The 19,058-nt window shown below is 36.2% G+C and overlaps 2 protein-coding genes across 10 annotated transcripts; one reads left to right on the forward strand and one right to left on the reverse strand.

The window, feature by feature from the left end:
* The first annotated feature begins 42 nt into the window (after window positions 1-42).
* Window positions 43-11,522, forward strand: LOC140808459 (cyclin-T1-3-like). 9 transcript variants are annotated; one of them, XM_073165616.1, is made up of 8 exons: window positions 43-184; window positions 2,225-2,457; window positions 7,844-7,925; window positions 8,620-8,792; window positions 8,915-9,049; window positions 9,265-9,440; window positions 9,526-9,677; window positions 9,927-11,522. In XM_073165616.1, exons 5-8 carry the CDS (start codon window positions 8,933-8,935, stop codon window positions 10,994-10,996), a joined length of 1,515 nt encoding a protein of 504 aa, XP_073021717.1. In that variant the 5' UTR covers window positions 43-184; window positions 2,225-2,457; window positions 7,844-7,925; window positions 8,620-8,792; window positions 8,915-8,932; the 3' UTR covers window positions 10,997-11,522. The 9 variants fall into 9 exon arrangements, with proteins under 9 accessions (XP_073021717.1, XP_073021709.1, XP_073021713.1 ...); XM_073165608.1 differs by lacking the exon at window positions 8,620-8,792 and having other exon boundaries at window positions 9,927-11,016; window positions 11,176-11,522; XM_073165612.1 differs by lacking the exon at window positions 8,620-8,792 and having other exon boundaries at window positions 2,117-2,457.
* Window positions 11,523-15,945: 4,423 nt separating this feature from the next.
* LOC140806894 (polygalacturonase 1 beta-like protein 3) lies at window positions 15,946-18,319 on the reverse strand. The gene is given in 5 exon segments (XM_073163416.1): window positions 15,946-16,540; window positions 16,542-16,892; window positions 16,894-17,034; window positions 17,036-18,035; window positions 18,167-18,319. Coding segments are annotated over 5 exon segments (1,830 nt in total). The 5' UTR covers window positions 18,169-18,319; the 3' UTR covers window positions 15,946-16,204.
* Between the last annotated feature and the right edge of the window lie 739 nt (window positions 18,320-19,058).

Raw genomic sequence — 19,058 nt, forward strand, 5'->3', positions numbered from 1 at the left:
ATAAGTTTAGTGTGAAAATTGATGCATTTGTCTGCAGTGCACTTTAATTTGTGAACCTTCAGTGACCAAGATACAGTTGCGGATCCTCGTTCCTTCTCACCCCTCGCCGAAGCGTTGGAGTACTACTATCCGAGCCACCGAGTCTGCCGCGTGAAGAGATTCCACCCTCTCCCGGCGGCAAATGGTAAGATTGTATTCCTGATATGCTATATTCAGTTGAAGTCAATTATGCCCTAATTATCTTATTTTATATGATATAGGGCTTGTGTGTTGTTATTGTGCTAAAACAATTAAATCTTGTGCTCGCCAAAATTGGATTTTTTTTGGCAAAAGTAATGGCGCGGCATATATGATTCGGCGTACGAATCCCAAATCCGCGAATGCATTTACTTTGAAATCTTGATTCTTCTTTCGAGTGTTTGGGTGATGGAAAAGTCCTAGAATGTCACGGGCTCACTTATTTTACTCTGACTTGTTTCCCCAGTTTGGTTTAGTTTGTTAGTGAAACTGTAAGCTTGATAAGTGGTGACATATCAGTTCTTGGTGCTTGTTTCTTGGAGATGAATGCTTTGCTTGGCCGAATTAAGCACTTCTTGTTGTGTTTTTTTTTTCCATTTATCAACTTGCGTAACCAGTTGCTTTATACGTTACCTGTCTGTTTGGATTCTACTGGGTAAAGTGAGAAGCTGGAGCGTGAGTGTTGAACTTGGAAGTCAACTAGTTGGATTTTTTTTTTGGTGAGTGGCAAGGTTAAATTTAAAATATGAGCTCCCATTCTTACCCTTCTATGTAACTATTTTTTAATCAAATCCTATAACTAGTGTTTCTGTTACATACGGAGGATCCGGTTATGAGACGGTTGAGGAGCTGCTCGTTTATTTCAGTCATGTTGCCTTTCTTCTGCGCTTTTCTGTCTTGTTTGCCTGTGGTGTATGCATCGGGGTAGAGGGCTCGTTAGAGAGAACCCGTCGATCTCATAAATTGAGTATTGGTTGTCGGTGAATGAATTTTATTAATTAAACGTTGAAACTAAATACGAAGAGATGCCTAATCTCGGAATTCAAATAAACCAAATCCTAATCTATTTATTCAAAACCAAGATAATAATCCTAGGTGATTACTAACATGGGACAATGCTTATTAAAAATGAGATAACGAGCATAGATAATAAGTGCAGAAACTGAAACTTAAAATTCCTAATCCTTCTTGCGTTTGCCATGAGTGAAACGTCTGTAGACCTTATCCGGTTGCGTGGTGGTGATGGGCAGTGCGATAGTGGGCTGCACGTTGCCACGTTGGTGGGTTGGTTGTGGTGTGCATAGCACTTTTTTGCAGAATCTTAATGGAGAAGCTTTCAGTGGATAGCCATCATTAGTCTAGGAAAATTGTAATAAAAACCTTCAACTTTTCAAAATTTGCTCTATCAACTTTTTGACAGATTTTGCTGTGAATCTCGACATAAATTCATGCTATTGCAAGCAGTAGGTTTAACCAAATGAGTTGTGTACCGACTTTTATTTAATGAGAAACAAAATTTGTCAGGACTTGTGAAGCCCAGGTTTTGCTTTCCTGATATTGCATGTTCATGTCTGAATAGTGGAGGCATAAATAAGTTCACCTGAAAAATAGGCATCGATATTTGCTCAATTTCTGTGTTTCTCCCTTCCTACTCTAGCCCTTTGAGGCGTAATATGCATGCTCTAGAGCTACTGGATCATTTCGAGGATATCACTGCTGGAAACTTTTAGTTTGAACGAAGTGCCATTGTTTTAAAATCATATTCTTGCTTGAAGGTTTTAAGATTTTTTTTTGACCCTCAATCTTGCTTTTTCTGTCTAGCTGCATTAAAATTAATGGAAGGAAAGAAAGAAAAAAAATATGCTGTTGACTTATGGTCTGTTATTTGTTTCAATTTGCAAATATTGGTGCTTACCAGAGCAGAATTCACTTATTCTTTTGAATATTGATTAGGACAAACTGCTCGAGTGTTTCATGATTCAGTCTTTTTATTTCTGTCCTTTTCCTTTCTTCTCTTCTTTTAAAAATTTGAGTTTCAAGAAAGTTACATGGTTAACTACTGTATTTATCTGTTTCGCTTCCTCTTACTCTACTAAAGTCTAGCTTGCAGTGTGGATGCTGATGGATGACTGTTACCTGAACATATCTTGCTAACGCACGAGACATCATCTGACATTCTTTTAAACTTTTTGGTGGGAAAGCAAAGTTTCAAATGGCTGGTCTTTTGTCTGGTGAGCCCTCATATTGTGGAGCACCGGAAGGACATTCTAGGATTTCCCAGGAAAAACCAGAAGAAGGTGGTGGGCAGTGGTATTTATCTAGGAAGGAAATTGAAGAAAATTCCCCTTCTAGACGAGATGGAGTTGATTTGAAGAAAGAAAATTACCTGCGGAAGTCTTATTGCACGTTCTTACAAGATTTAGGCATGAGACTTAAAGTGTAAGTTTTTTTCTTTGGAGATTGGTGATTCACCAAGTGTACTCTTTAGTGGTAGAAGTTCTTTAATAAGTTCTATTTTGTCTCAATTTTTGTTTATTTTATTTCTATGAAGCATATGAATTCATGTTCATTTCACAAGCATAAATATTATTCAACATTGGTTTTCCGCCATAGAGATGTTTTGAGATAGAAGTGATACAATGATCATTTTTAGTATCATGTGAAGTATTTTTATACCCTTAGATGTTTATCAGTGGATTGTATATATGCTTGGTATTTAGTAGTTATATGCCTGCATATGTTTTCATATGATGTATGTGGTATATGCATAGTGTTAAGGTTCCAATTGTGATTTTTTGTCTTGTAAATTTTATGATGTGCACCTAATGTCTGAGATCAATGGGAACAATGCATATTCTAGTTAGGATATATGTAAGAATTCTTGCTTCTATTCCTTTAACTGTTATGTGGATAAAGGGATAAGGAAAATTATGTTTTAAATTCTTTTTGTGTCGATGTGGCATATGCTCTTTGAAATTGATTATGTTAGTTTGTCCAATGCTTTGCAAGGTGCTACCATAACATTGCATAACTTTATCTGAGTGGAGACTTGGGTGTGTTAATAGCATAGTTGTCAAGGGCGCAAGGCGCACCGAGGCGCACAAGGGCTCTGGAGCCTGAGGTGCAAGGCGAGGGGCGCGCCTTACCGAACATAGGCTCAAATTTTTAATTTTTTTAAAAAATATTTGTCTTAGAATAAATATATTAAAATATGAAAAAATTAAGTCACAATGTCACACAAAACAAAAATTAAGTAATAAGTTCATAGTAATAAGTAACATGATTAAAATTCTTCAATCATCCACATCAAGTTCATCTTCTTCCATCGAATCATCAGATTCCCTAGAACTTTCGGACTTGAATTCTTCTTGGTCTTCATCACTTTCTTGATTAATATGAATTTCTTCTTCATCTTCGTCCAAAAGATGTGAAATCGGCCTTTTTCTGGTTGTTTTGGATGTAGATGCCCTTACGTCGTTTGAAAAAGATGAAGCACGAGATCTAAAACCATGTGTCGGTTCACCAACCCCAGACGCACGACCTACATCACCCTATGTCAAATCAACATCCCCAAAGACTAGATTATTTTCTTCATTGTCCAATCATCCCGTCTACCATTCCTTGCTATCATCGATATCATCCAATGAAATAGAATCAATTTTGTCGCCCAAATCATATTGACGTTTCAATGCCCTATTATATTTATTGAAGACTAGATCATTCAAACGCTTCTGCGCCAATAAGCCAACCAAATCTTGCAATTGTGGGCTCGTAGAACCATAAGCCAACCACCATTCAGCTGTCAAATGAGATATGAAAATTTTCAAAATTCAAAAATTAAATTTTTCAATAATATGTTATGATCTTGAAATAAAAACAAGAATTACTTACCTGATGATAATTTATTTCTATGTCTAATGACTATAAAACCGCCAAAAAGCCCATTAGCGTTTTATATTTTGAGAGTTGATATATGAACTTTATCTTGAAGGTCAACGTTTTCACACATCTTTTCAACACACTCGTACAACTCCTTCATAACCATAGTTATTTAGGGAGGCTCAGTAAAGCGCTAGGGTACCCTGGAGCCTGGGACGCAAGGCTCAAGACAAAGCGCATTATTGAAGCGCATTTAACATAAATTTTAAAATTCAATATATATAAAGTGATTTATACTACAATATTGCATAAATTAAATATTTTTCATAAAGATAGCAAACATTATGAATAAAAATTCATTACTAGATAATGTAACGTAAATCATAACTAGAAAAAACTTTAATCATGTAAAGTTCATAGTAGGTCATCAATTCATAGTATATAAAAAAACTTCAAATATCTAAATCATCAAATTCCTCTTCATCGTCTGCAACTATATCGTCGTCGTCATCATCCAAAACAATGATAAGTCATGAATGTAGAAGAAATTAGATAAAAATTTGTATAAAGGATTACAGTATCATATAAATCATCAAATTCTTTATCATCCTGCTCAACTATCATCATCGTAGCAGAAGGAAGATTATAGTAAAAGTTTGAATAGAAGACTTGTGAAGTTTCTGTTAAAAAATATTGTATAAATGAGTGACAATAGGGTTTTTTCAATCATTAAATAGCCACGGGCTTTGCTAATTGGGCTTCAAAATTGGTTGAGTTCGAGTTAATTTTTATTCACCTACAAAATATCAGTCCACTTCTTTAAAGCACATGATTTTGCGCCTCGCGCCTAGGCAGAGGCGCGCACATTAAGCGCGCTTGTTTCAAGTGGTTCGCCTGGGTAATAACCCAGGCGCAATGGGTGCTCTCGGCTGGGCCTGTCGCCTAAACGCAGCCAGGCTCACGCTTGTAATAACTATGTATCCTTTTCTATCTCATGATTCGTATAAAAGAATTCCGGATTCAAAAAGTAACAAGCTGCATGCAAAGATTTATGAAGCTGATCTGTCTACCTTTTATCAATGATTTCAAAAATCCTTTGGTACTTCTCTTCATTGTTGTTGAAAGCCAAAGCAATAGCCTCCTTAGCTCGATCTATAGCCTCGTATATATACCCCGTTGTAGGTCTTTTTTCACCATCAAATAATCGAAGCACTTTAATAATTGGGCCACCAACTTTAATGGCATAAACAACATGATTCCAAAATGAAAGCATCAATATAATCTTTATTACAACCTCTTCAATGTCAAAAAATCAGTGGCAAAACGAGTTTTCCCAGCCCTAACTAGTTCTCTTTGACCTGTGAATTCCCTCATCATGTACAAGACTTGTGGCCTATTATATATATAGTCATTCACCATCGTGCCCCTTTCATAAACCTTATTCAGTACATGAATTTTTAACAACTCTTCAAGCATTAAATCCAAACAATGGACAGCACATGGAGTCCAGGATATGTGTGGAAATCTTAACGTCAAATGCTTCCTTGAATATTAAAGATTTATGCTATTACTTATAAGTACCAAATCAAATGCTTGTAGAAAGTAACCACTTGAATTCACTTTTTATACCCGCTGAAACATTTGCAGAGACATTATCGGTAACCGGTTGAACAACATTCTTTGGACCCATTTGGTCCACATACTTTTCAAGTAAGTCAAACAACTTGAGACCTGTATGAGAAAAGCCGGAGGTATCCACGGATTCCAGAAATACTGCCCCTCTTGGAGTTTTCACCAAATAATTAATCAAAGTTCTATTTTTTCCATTAGTCCATCCATCAGCCATTAGTCTGTCTCGTATTCTTTCAAAAGAATTTTTATCTAATTAAGTTACCCTAACTTCATGGTAACTTGGGGGCTTCCAATCACGAGGACAGTGAGATGTAGCTCTTCAAAATTCCTTAAAGCTATCATACTTTACGGCGTTGAATGGAATACCTGCATCGTACATCCATTTTACAAAATACTACACCACACAGTCTTTTTTTCTTCCAGATTTTATCATATTTCTTTGAATTTTTTGTTCTTTTTTGTTTTCCTTGATTCACAACTCAACTTGACCTATATTATTGACAAAGAAATAATCAAGAGCACCAACAGTTTTTGTCTTTTGACTTGAGAAAACAAGGGAAATGGCGGCGGAACTTGCTGTGGAACTTAACATTGGTTTCTTCCCTTTTCGAGGGATTGGAAACACATCATCATCTTCCAAAATTTCCAATTGCTAATCAAATTCATCAAAATTAGTATTCATGTCCATTTGCTGCTTGATTTTTTTTTTTGACGTGTAAACTTGAATTTCAGTTTTAACATGCTCAGGGCATTTTGGACATGCTTTGGCATTTCAATAGCCTCAAGCAAGATGTTGTATCAAGAACAAATTTTCAGAGACAGACATTAATCTGGCGAAAAAATGCAACATATTGTATCAAGAATTCAGTATATATACAATAACATAAGTTAATAAATCATGCAGGAACAAACAAAATTTATTGCCAGACAGCCAGGCATTAAAACTTATTGCCAATAGGAAATCACATTTTAACTTACGCTATTTATATCTACTAAAAATAAAGATTAAAGTTTACCAATATTATTGCTCGTAATGTAGTGAAGTTTATCCATTTAAAAAGATATTCATAATATTGCACGGGACAAGTCACGTGAGAACTAAAATCTGCTGTAGCTGTTCAAGATGAAGTAGAAATCAAACCTGGCGGATTTTGTCTTCAAAAATGGTATGGGGCAAACCAACTTCTCGGTCTTCAGTCTTCACTCTTCACTGCAGCCTTCTGTCTTTCTCTTATTCGTTCTGCACAATGCCTTCTCTTATGTAGTTGTGGACTTTTGCTCCTGCCGCTCCCTTCTGTTATTTATGTTGTGGACTTGGGCTGTTTGGATTTGGGGTTGGGCTTTTTGTCTTTTAAACTACTAATTAAAAAAAAATATGCAACTTCTTTTTCAATTTAAGAAAAAAAGCCAACTTAGGCGCAGCAGAGTGCTCTTCCAAGGCGAGCCCAGGCACGCGCCTAGGCTCGCCTTAGTGAATCGATGCGCCCGGGGCCTAAGCGCAACGTTCACGCCTGGTGGCACCTCTCGCCTTTGACAACTATGGTTAATAGCTATTGAGCTTGGCAAGAAAAGAAAAATTCCCCTATTCCCGAACTTATTATTTCAGTTTAGAGATAAGGTGGATTTATATCTTGGACTGAAGGATTCCCTCACTGCACCGTGGCTGGCAGCCCTAATCGACCGACCGCTGTCTGACATATCAATTAAAGGATTGGGGATTTGATGGCATCATTTTAAGAGGTTCATGGATGTGCTGGAATTTTTTATGCTTCTCACTTTCCATGCTTCTGCCTACTAAGAATAGGCAGGCTTGTGTCACTGCCATTAGTGTCTGCGCTTCTTATCACTCTATATGAACATCCAAACCATCCATTTTTAGGAACTATCTTTGATTGTTCAGCCTGCTCTTATTATGTTGAAGATATTTGCTCAAACCACTGGCAGCAGTCAGCTTATCATCTTCCTTTGACTCAGAAACTATACCCAAGTCTCCGTTGAACTGTGACAACCCTCAGATCCAATGGTTCTTAACTCTCATAATGAAGGGAGTTTGACTTGTCTCTACAGTCTGGGGCTACTTTTGTGAAAGCTTATTGATTTCAACTCCATTACCATAACAATGGTTCTTCTAGGCATAACAGCTTAACTGGCTGATGCCTCCAGTTGGTGATCGTTAGAATCTGTTGACATACTGACTTAATTCACCATCCCCTTTTTTTGGTTGTTTAACTGCACTATTTTTCCATCGAAACCTGTTAATTTAAAATGATAAGAAATTTATCTTAGCTCAACGCTGGAAGTTTCATGTTTGCAGGCCTCAGGTCACAATTGCTACGGCAATTATATTTTGTCATCGGTTCTTCCTTCGTCAGTCCCATGTGAAGAATGATAGGAGGGTGAGTTAGTTTATGCTCCCTTTGCTCTTAATTTGTTCTGGAGTTTAGGACTTCTATACAGTAGTTGCTTCGGTTTAGAATGACTACACATAATGTTTGCAAGATTAACATCTAGTGAACTGATTTTAGATATGATATTTTTCTTTCTTCAGAATCTTTCTAAATAAATTGCTTGTTCTATTCTCGAAGTCATGGATTCTTAAATTAGGGTTACTTGTAAGTTGGGGTTGATTTTCAATGATAAAGGAATACAATGTGATTGTTGTGTTTTTAATGGTTTTTTTTTTGGGCTGGCTTCTATCGATGGCAGTTTATAATACGATACGGAATTTTTAGCGAACTGTATATATTTAATGTGTTTGCTATAGTTTGTGTAGAAAATGCACTTGTATATGTTGGAGTTTTGCCACAATGAAATTTGATCTCCAAAGTTTTATGGCTACCTTATTCAAATGCTTTTCCACCGATAAGAACTCTAAGGTGATTATGAAAAGCTCACTAACTTCTTCAAGTTAGATGGCGGTCTATCTTATCCTCCAGTTGCCTGTTATGATGGTTTTTGCGGGAAATGTGAATCAAGTAGGAGTGCGTAACAGACTGTTCTAGTTTTCAAAGTGAGAAACCGTGATCATACGATGGATTTAGACTAAATTCTTTGGGATTATTTGGTGTGTGGTGACTGTTGTCTATGCAGGTGGTTGTCGTGGCTGGACGATCTGGCTGTGTGTGTGTGTGCCTGTTTATTCTGTTTCATCCCTACGAAGGCAGATCTTAGCTTGTGATATTCAAACACATTGTTTGAAGCCAAAAAGATATGTTAAACAGTGAGAAAAAGTACAAAACTGATGAATTTATAAGATACACAATGTAAGAAAATTTCAGGTGGAGATGTGCGAATTCAGTTGAATCATCTGCGTAGTCACTTTCTTCATTAGTTGTATTGTAAAGGTGATTGAAAATTAGGTTTCTTATTTCCCCGTTCTTTGCAGACCATTTCCACAGTATGTATGTTTCTGGCGGGTAAGGTTGAAGAAACTCCTCGTCCTCTAAAAGATGTAATTCTTGTGTCATACGAGATTATTCATAAGAATGATGCTGCAGCCATGCAAAGGATCAAACAGAAGGTGACATTACCTTGTTCCTGTAGCTACTCTCTAGTTGAATTCAACTGGTTGAGCCTGATTGTTTGTTTGCATCTACTTTTGGCTCGTCAGTTTTTCAGAAGATGTCTTGGAAAACTTTTTGCAAGTGTCAAATCTGCGTTCTTTGGTTTTCCTATTTTGTGATAAAGTGTTTATGTGTTAACTTGACAGTTGTTTATGTTTAATCCTTTTTACAGGAGGTATATGAGCAACATAAGGAACTTATTTTACAGGGGGAAAGGGTTGTTCTGGCAACGCTTGGTTTTGATCTTAATTTACAGCATCCATATAAACCCCTTGTTGAGGCAATTAAGAAGTTTCAGGTGGCTCAAAATGCTCTAGCTCAAGTTGCATGGAATTTTGTCAACGATGGGTATGATATTTTTTTTAGATTAGTCATGATAATATCCTATCCATGGCAATTCTTCCTGCATTTGACCTGAGAAAACGGAACGCAGGCTCCGGACATCTCTATGTTTGCAATTTAAGCCCCACCATATTGCAGCTGGTGCTATTTTCCTTGCTGCCAAGTTCCTCAAAGTAAAGCTCCCATCTGATGGTGAGAAGGTTTGGTGGCAGGAGTTTGATGTCACCCCCCGCCAATTGGAGGGTTGGTGCCTTCCCTTTGGTAGCTTGCACACCAACATCATGCTATCATGGACTAGGTCTCACCTCTCTAGAACACGAAGAATGTTCGAAAAGATGGTGCTTCTAGTTGAATTTGATTTCCTTAGCTCATAAAATATAATAAAGGGGAATTTGGCAAGGATCTAGGATAATGCACATGATTGCAATGGGATATAAGATAATTCATTGAACTTTTTCCCCATTTTGTAAGGATATCTTGTTTTTTTTGCAGAGGTTAGCAATCAGATGTTAGAACTCTATGAACAAAACAGAGTGCCACCAGCTCAGGCTAGTGAAGCCGAAGGGAGTGCTGGTGGTGCTCAACGAACTCCATCAAAAGGCCCTCCTACTGAAGGGCATGTTACCAATTCCCATGGTGGTGCTACCACAAAGGAAGTTTCATCGAAGCCAGCACAATCAAGATCAATTCCGGATCAGCCACCTTCTGACGATCACAATGCGCTTTCTAGAACTACTCAAATGCAAAATAATGAATACGGACGATCCCAAAAAAGTATCATTTCGGATCGCAAAAGAGATTATGAGATCAATGATATCGAGAAGCATGAATTGGAGGCAACACCTCGTGCTGTGAACACAGAGGACGTCCCGAATAAAACAAGGTTTGGGAGTGAAGGACATGGAAAGCATGACCAAGAAGGGAATTCTGGTCGGATTGAAACAAGGGATCCAGTAGAACCAAATGATAAATATCACGGCAGAAATTTGGCTAACAAGGATGGTGCAGTTGTCCAGTCGCCTCAAGATGCCATGAAAAAAATTGACAGAGAGAAGGTCAAAGCAGCCTTGGAGCGGAGGAAGGCCCGTGGAGACATAGCTCATAAAACGGACCAAATGGATGAGCTTGAGAGGGAACTGGAGGATGTTGAAGTGCCTGGTGAGAGTGAAAAGATTAAGCATGAAAGAAAAAAGCAAAGTTGGTCTAAATCTTCAATTAAACTGGACCATGAGAACTCTGAACCCACCAAATTTCCACATGAGGCCAGAGATGGGCATTACCACTCAACTAAAGGGCAGTCCTCACACGGAGGTGATTTTGATCCTGTAGAGGAAGGTGAAGTCGAATCATTTGATGATGATCGATCACCTGAGAGAAGCAGTCGCAAGAGGAAAGCTAATAGCCCTTTGGAAAAGCCACCGGAGGGAAAACAGCTGACTGATCATGTATCAGGATCCCATAAACAAAATCACCTGGACTATCCCGAGGATAGAAATGGAGTGAGGAGGCTTGATTATTCAGAAAGAGGCAACAAAAGGCACGCACAGGAAAACCATGTTTGATGTATTCACTGATTGCTCAGGTATGCGGGGAGCACTTCTTGTGTTTTACATATTGGACTGGAAAATATGGTATTTTTTTTATCCCCATTGGTTTGATAAAGTCAGATAACCAAAGAAGTTCTGTGACTAATTGATCATGCAACCCGCTAATTGAAGAGAGTGTATCACTTTATATTCAGATTGTTTGTTTGGATCCGTTGCTACGCATGGTTTACCTTTATTGTTGGTTATCATACTACGTTGTTGTCATCGAGAGCTTTATGTAATAACGGGAAAGGGAAGAAGGGCGATAAAAATTCTATGTATTGGTGACCGGTGATTAGCCAAGTTTATGTTTGTCCTTGAGGTAAAAGGAACCAAGAAATGGTACACAAAAAATTGAAATTTTGAGTGATTAGAGATGTCGATGTCCAGTTTGATGTCTTATATTTATTTTCTTTCCATGACATTATTCTGGATGTGAAGCTCATTTCATGGCAAATGTTGTGCCTGTGATAATTTGAAGTGCAATATTTCTGAAGTTTTAGTTGCTGATGCCGATGATTTATTTTCTGCCCTTGTGCTGTGTTCACTAATTTCTGAATCAACTCCTACATCTGTGTGAAAATTGATTCATGTTTTGAATGTTCCCGCATTGTACAAGTGATGGAGATATGCTCTGTGGTTGATACAGAAGTACGTAGATCCATCGCAAGCAACTGAACTAAACATGCCAAATGACAATTCAGCGGAATAAAGCCTTGATTTTTCAACAGAGTACCGGCACTGGGTGTGATCACTGATATTGCCCTTGGGATACGTATCGTCTACGTATTTGCTGAGCAATAAATATCATTTTATATTACAAATATGGCTACCATTTTAGAAATATAAAAATAAAACTCGACAAATATGTTTTGAAATTATTAAATTGTCAGTGTGTAAGTGTCGCACGCAATTTTTTCACCTATAAATAAAGTTAAAATCAGAGAATCTTGACCGTATATGTGAGTTTAATATTAAATGCAATTCTTGATGTCCAGCAGCATAAATGAATGGGCCATTCGATACAAAATATAAGGATTTTTGTTTCTAAATGTCACGCTTGCTCCATTATATTTGTTTACATACATATATATATATATACATACATATATATATACATACATACATACATACATACATACATACATACATATATTTTATATGACATTTATATTAAATTGACATTGCATGTATGTATATATATATATATATGACATTGCATTTATTCATACATACACATTTTCGACGAAAAATGATTAAAATTGTCAAAAATCGAAGAGTAAATTATTAAAATCTAATTTTAATAGCGTACATAACAAAAATTGTAAAAAGACAAGAACTAGATGAAAATTACAATGCTCCCTAATAGTTAGTCCCCTCGCAAGATAACCAAAATTGTAAAAAGACAAGAACTAAACGAAATTACAATTCTCCCATTAGTTAGTCCCCCGCAAGTCACCGATGTATATATGGCACAACGAATCTAATTCTTAGACCTACTTTCACAGTAACCTTTGAATAACAAGGGCCGATTCTAATTAGATATCATTTTGATTTTGTGACTTGTGAACGGGAAATTATGAACCGAGAATGAGGGACCATTTATGTCCGTGGCTCTTACGGAACCGAATACGCACCTCTGCTTAGCTGCAATCAGTTGTGATACAAATAAAATTTATGAATGGTCACTGTTAAACTGATTTTATTGGCTGGATGTCGAAATTGGTACAGCAAAATGATTCATACTTCACTGTGGTTTAGGTTATAAACTCACCGACTCATCGAAAAGTAAGGAACTCACATGCCACATATACATTATATTAATATATACGTTCTCTCGCATTCATTTCAATATTAATACTCATTATTTGTGGGTTTCACTGTATTATCATGCATCTTTATTCTAGTTTTACATTAAATAAATACATTTTCAATTTTATTTACATCATTTAATAATTATTCTAATCGACTGAGATCAAGAATTTACATCTAGAACAATTTTCTTTTGTATCTCTGTTATGTAATTGACGACTTTCTGGAATGAATGGTAATATTAAATTTTATTCCTAAAAAAATCCAAGTTGGATTAAAATATAGAATGAATTACTTGTGAAATTTTGAGTAAATTATGAGTGCCCCAATGCACGTTCGTTATTCAGTGCCCTCAATACAATAAAATAAACGAGGATAAATAATTATATGTCAGTGAATTGTCAAGAATTAATGGAAGAAAGAACTGAAACATGAAATTCGTGTTATTTGAGAAAATACTTCTCCTCAAACATTTAGTTAATTGTAATAATAAATTTATATATTTGAAACCGGCTCTGATAATATTTTCAGCTCAGTAAAATCAATCATTAAAATTAACACATATAACGGTATTTTTTGTCATCTTTATTGTATTAGGGAGTTTAAACAAAGTTTTTTGAGTGCAAGAAATTATGATATATATATTTAGATTTGGGTTTGAAGATTTATATCGCTCCAGACCCTTCTTATAATATTGAAAAATATACTCCAAAAACAAACAATAATAAAGATGTGATGGCTATCACAATATATATCGCCATCGGACATCGTCACATCATCAGTCCTTGATTAATAAAATTAAGTCACCATCGACTAGGAAATTACGAAATAAATGGTACCTTTCAAGACAACCATCGCAACAAAAAAATTCGTAACCGACAAATATATACATATAGACACACACCTACACCACATGCATATTTATACAATAAATAATATATATATATATATATATATATATATATATATATATATATATATATATATGATTATCATTATGAAACCGTATATTATATATATTATATGTATTTATTTATTCGGCCAAATAAATCCAATAACCCAAATAATTCGGTCAGATGAAAGCGTCATGGCTAATCGAATGCATGGTTTTGATTTCGTACCGAATAATGTTATTTACACTCCATTTGATTCGACGAGATACTTCGATTTATTGAGTAGCGATAATAATTAATCGATATCGATCTAAAATTGTCACGTGGACAGCCATGCATGTATCAGTTTGTGTCCTTGAGATTTAGAAAACTTGCAAATAACTCAAAATTATCAATGTCACTATTATTGTTGTATTGTTAGAGGACACAAGTTGTCATAGAACTCGAATTTTATTTACATTTATTTGTCTATTTCATTCATGCATTATTATTATTATTATTGCTACAATCGACGATATTTTGCAAATAATTCATTTATTCAATATATATAAAATAATTATTATTATTATTATTATTAGTGACACGGTCTGCCGATATGCTATTGATAAATAGCTGCAACCCATTAGGCTAAATTTTAAAATGGATCGGTTGAATACATCAAATGATGCAATGAAATTAAAATAAAATTTAAAAAGTAGACATTGTCTGGTCCTCTCCAAGTTTCTCTTTGTGTTTTGTGCCATTTTTTGAGAATCTTTGAGAGGAGGAAGAGCATAGACCAATGAATTAGAGAGATTCCAATTAACTGGAATTTATTATGGAATTTAACTTTCGGAGTTATCCATTTTGGAAAAATATATAGTCAAAACTTGTGTGAGACGGTGTCACGTGTCGTATTTTAAGAGACGGATCTCTTATTTGGGTCATCCATAAAAAAAGTATTATTTTTTATGCTAAGAGTATTATATTTTATTGTGAATATCGGTAGAGTTGACTCATCACACAGATAAAGATTCGTGAGACCGTCTCACAAGAAACCTACTCAAAATATATTATACATTTAATTAATATAACTCGTATCAAAGCCAAATTATGGATTACGTGATATTTTTATTCATATATTTAAATTTTAGAATTAACTAATTAATATTCTAATAGCTATCACTTTAAGGGTGTGTTTGGTTGAGTGGATTAAATAAGGATAGATTAATAGTCCAATATTTATCGTTAAAATTTTAAGTTGTTTTAATAATCATTTTGACCCGGTTTAAGAGTATTATATCTGACAAATCAATTTTATGATATATATCTTTAATCCGACAACATATATGAAAAAAATGTTACCTTTCACTTTAAGTATGAATAATTTAAACTCATTTTATGAAAATAAATATGTGAAAACATCTCTTGAAACATATAATAATATAACTAAAACTCGTAACGACCAAGTAACAGCATGGGAAATGTTTTTTTTTAAAAAAATTCCCACATAAACAGAGATAATAGAAATTGAGGCCAAAATTTGTGTTAGAGATTCTCACTGGTCGTATTTTGTGAGACATATCTTTTATTTGGATCATCCATGAAAAAATATTACTTTTTATGGCGAGAGTATTATTTTTTATTGTGAATATCGGTAGGGTTGACCCGTCTCACAAATAAAGATTCGTGAGACCGTCTCACAATAGACCTGCTCTAGAATTGAAGGTGTGGTATACGTGGCGACCAAATTAAACTAAATACTAAAAATAAACGTCTCTTTACATGCATCGTGGATCTTATTTAATTTCATTACCAATCCTTGATGTTGACGAGGAAATCCATCAATTCAAATCTAAAAAAAAAGGAAAATTACAACGTCTTAAAACTTAAAATATAAAAAGTTAAGCTACTTTATTTATAGTGGAGTTTTGACCCATTTTGTGAAATCAATCACTCTCCATCGGTTTCAAATCCTTTTCTTAAGCCAAGAATGTACAATTTTCATTCAAAAATATAAATTACTAAGGATTGATTGCATATGAAAATTCATATAACAACAAGGATTGTTTCACCCTACCCGTGCAGGCAATGTCTGCACGGGCAATGAACGGCCCGGATCACTCCACGTGAGTAATCTGGACCCACCTCCATGTAAAAAAAAATAAACAAAATTGACTCGGAAAAATCCGAGCCGTCAGATCGATCCTTGCAGGCAGTGCCCGCAGGGTAGGCTCGACTGAACCAAGCATATATTCATAATCACGAATAATTAAACATATGACGCAGATATTTATTTACTCTGCAAGAACAAATATTTAAACATATGACAAATATTTTAGGAAATATTAATTAATTAAAATTGAAATTAAATAAAAAGGTGACGTGTGTGGGTCAAGTTATTGATTTCAATTATATTATAAGATCAAACCAACCGGGGAACACACTCCTTTTTGCACCCACAACTCTTTCCACTATGAACATCGGAGCGGGTCGGGTATCAGTCGGCGATAGTCCAAGTCATATCGTTCTCAAAGATCCAATGGCACACCTCGATCTTCCCGGGTTTGGATCCCAATGCAACGAAGGCTCCATGACCGGGGCTCCAAGATGAGGTATCCAGATGACAAATGGCAACACCGTGGTTGATTGTAGCTTTCGAAGTCGGGTCGAGAATATCCGCTTCGTAGACCCGAACGTTTGGAACCGAATGACAGTAGTAAATCATGTATGGATATAAACTCTGATGACATGACACCGACATGGTCACTCTCCCGTTGTTGATTCCTTTGACCTTTCCGACCATGATATCACCTTTCGACCCTTGGATGTTGTCCTGTTGACCGGACCACGACGTTCCGGCCTAGAACGGACGTGGCGAAGTCGACCATATCTTCGATTGACGCCACGCATCGCTTGACCTCGCCGGGGCTCGGTGCTCTCTCGCAATCACCCAATGAATCGGTCATCATCTTCACAACACTCGAGTCGTCGCTGGCATGGAAAAGCTTCTTCATTTCTACCAACTTTGAGGTGGAAAAGGGTAGTTTGGACACTATGACCCGGGGCAAAAACGACCTCTTAGGCATTTTATCGTGAATGTCGGGCATAGGCATGATGGTGCCACTCTTCAACATCTCCTCTCTGAAGAACTTTCCTGGCTCAACGACCCATGAATTGACCTTTTTGTCCCTTGGCTGCTAAGGAATTCACCACAGATGAGCTATCGTTAACGTAACTACTAAAAGTGACACCTTTTTTCTGGTAATCTTTGAAAGTGTTGTTGACTCCATAAATCGTGAAGGCAACTGTTACTGGATTAGCAGCATCCTTGGCCATAGCCACTGAATTTATCAGTGCCTTCATTGAATGACTGCCCGTAATTAAGGAAATCCACCTTTCCGGCGTTGGATTTCTTGGCGTAAGATTGGAAACTATCGTCTCCTACATTGGATTGATCCCTGTAATTCTTGAAGCTCTCGTTAGGATCGTTTGCTTCAGTGGCGTAAGTCCTGAAATTATTCTCGGGGACATTTGCGATATTAGTCCCATACGAAGTGAAAGTATCCTTCGGAGCATTCCCATTTTCACCATAGTTGGTGAAAGTTGAACCTATCACGTTCGAATCGTTACCGTAGCTCTTGAATTCATTAGCGGCGCCATTTCCATTTTTTCCGTAGCTGGTGAAACTCTGGTCCCCGGCGTTGGCGTTTTGGGAGTATTGGGTGAATGTTTGTTTCCGGGCATTGCTGCTGTCTGAATAAGAAGTAAATTTTAGACCGGGCACGTTTACTTCAGTGTTATAATTCTTGAATTCCCCTTTGCCACCAGTGGAGGAAGTTCCGTATGTGTTGAAGCGCTGGTCTATCACATTCGATCCCGTCGCGTAGGCAGTGAACTTGTCGTTATGGCCGGTGGATCCACGGCTGTAGCGGCGGAAATTGTCGAGGATGACATTATCATTCTCGGAGTATTTTGAGAAAGAATCAACTCCACCGCCGCGATTCGTGCCGTAGTTTGTGAAATTCTGGTCGAGGTAGGTAGCGAAGTTCACATCATGCGAGTGTTTCGCCAGGCTGGCGCCTACATCGGGGAAGCAGAAAAGACCGGCCTTTGTGCAGAAATCGGGAAGGTGAGTCGACAGTGAATTCTGATCGGCGAGTTTGGAGAATGCTGCGTAATCCGCGGCTGTGAGCGGCGAGGCCTTGCCCAGCAAGAACGATGGTTTTGGCAAGTTGTTTGAGACCTGTTTTTGCCAGTAACGGATTACATAAGCTTTCGGTGTAAATGGATTTTTACCTACGGCAGGCGGCGGCGGCGGCGGTTTTAGCCTGTATTCAGACAAACGTATTAATTAATTACATGACAAAAACCAGAGCAAGAAAGAAACAACCGTGTACGTTTCAAGAGATCACGTACGAAAACTAACTCGAGACTGATATTTAAAGGTTGAGGCGTTTACATTGAGTAGCGGAGCGGTGTTGAAGGCGAGGAGGAGCAGGAAGAGAAGCGGTGGAGCGGCGGCGCAGTGCATTGGTTTTATTTAGAGAAAGATAGTGGAGTAATACCTTTGATGGGTTTGATAATGGCTTGAGCCACTGCTATTCTTTTATACTGAAATGGTGAATTACGTAAATGGAATGAGAGAGAAGAAATGGAGGGTGGGATTTCGAAATATTGGTATTTCTAAGGGTGGGAAGATGACGGTGTCAACTTAAAATTAAAAAAAAATATTTTTACTAATAAATTTTTAGAACTTCCTTAAATTTTATAAAGTATCATTTATATAAAAATACATATTATCAATTCGCAAACATTTATATGATATATATTTTTGAGAAAATTATTTAAAAATCAATTTTAAATATTTTTATATTAAAATTTATATAAATAATATATTTTTATTAAAAAAAGTTATTATTTTAATAATAAAAACTTAATTTATCAAAATTTTATAAATTTATTTTAAATTATAAACTTTATAATTTTTGTATTTATTAAAAAAATTATCCAATTAAAAATATTTTTATATATATTTGAAATTAAATTTTTTCTCTGATAAAAATAGAAATATTTATATAAATATTGTTAAGAAACAAATCATTTTAAAAATAGTAATAAAAGATTTTTTTTAATAACACCTAAATAGCATTTCCAAACCATATATTTAAATTCCAGTTCCAAATCCATGTTTGATTTCATCCTACATGCAGGAGTACTACCTACATGATAAAATCAATGGTCCAAATTTAGCCATACATACACGACGTCCACAATTTTTTTAAAATCACATATGTGTATGAATCTTGTCCATCCAAATCATGTGGAGGCAGTACCTAGGGGTGTTCATCGGT

This window comes from Primulina eburnea, chromosome 12, assembly GCF_022965805.1.
Source record: "Primulina eburnea isolate SZY01 chromosome 12, ASM2296580v1, whole genome shotgun sequence".
NCBI classification, from domain to species: Eukaryota; Viridiplantae; Streptophyta; class Magnoliopsida; order Lamiales; family Gesneriaceae; genus Primulina; species Primulina eburnea.

Excerpts from the sequence above, each read along its gene's own strand:
- LOC140808459 (XM_073165607.1), top strand. Across the intron at positions 9,441-9,525 it reads TGGAATTTTGTCAACGATGG|GCTCCGGACATCTCTATGTT; the intron begins GTATGATATTTT and ends AACGGAACGCAG. Across the intron at positions 9,678-9,926 it reads CACCCCCCGCCAATTGGAGG|AGGTTAGCAATCAGATGTTA; the intron begins GTTGGTGCCTTC and ends TTTTTTTTGCAG.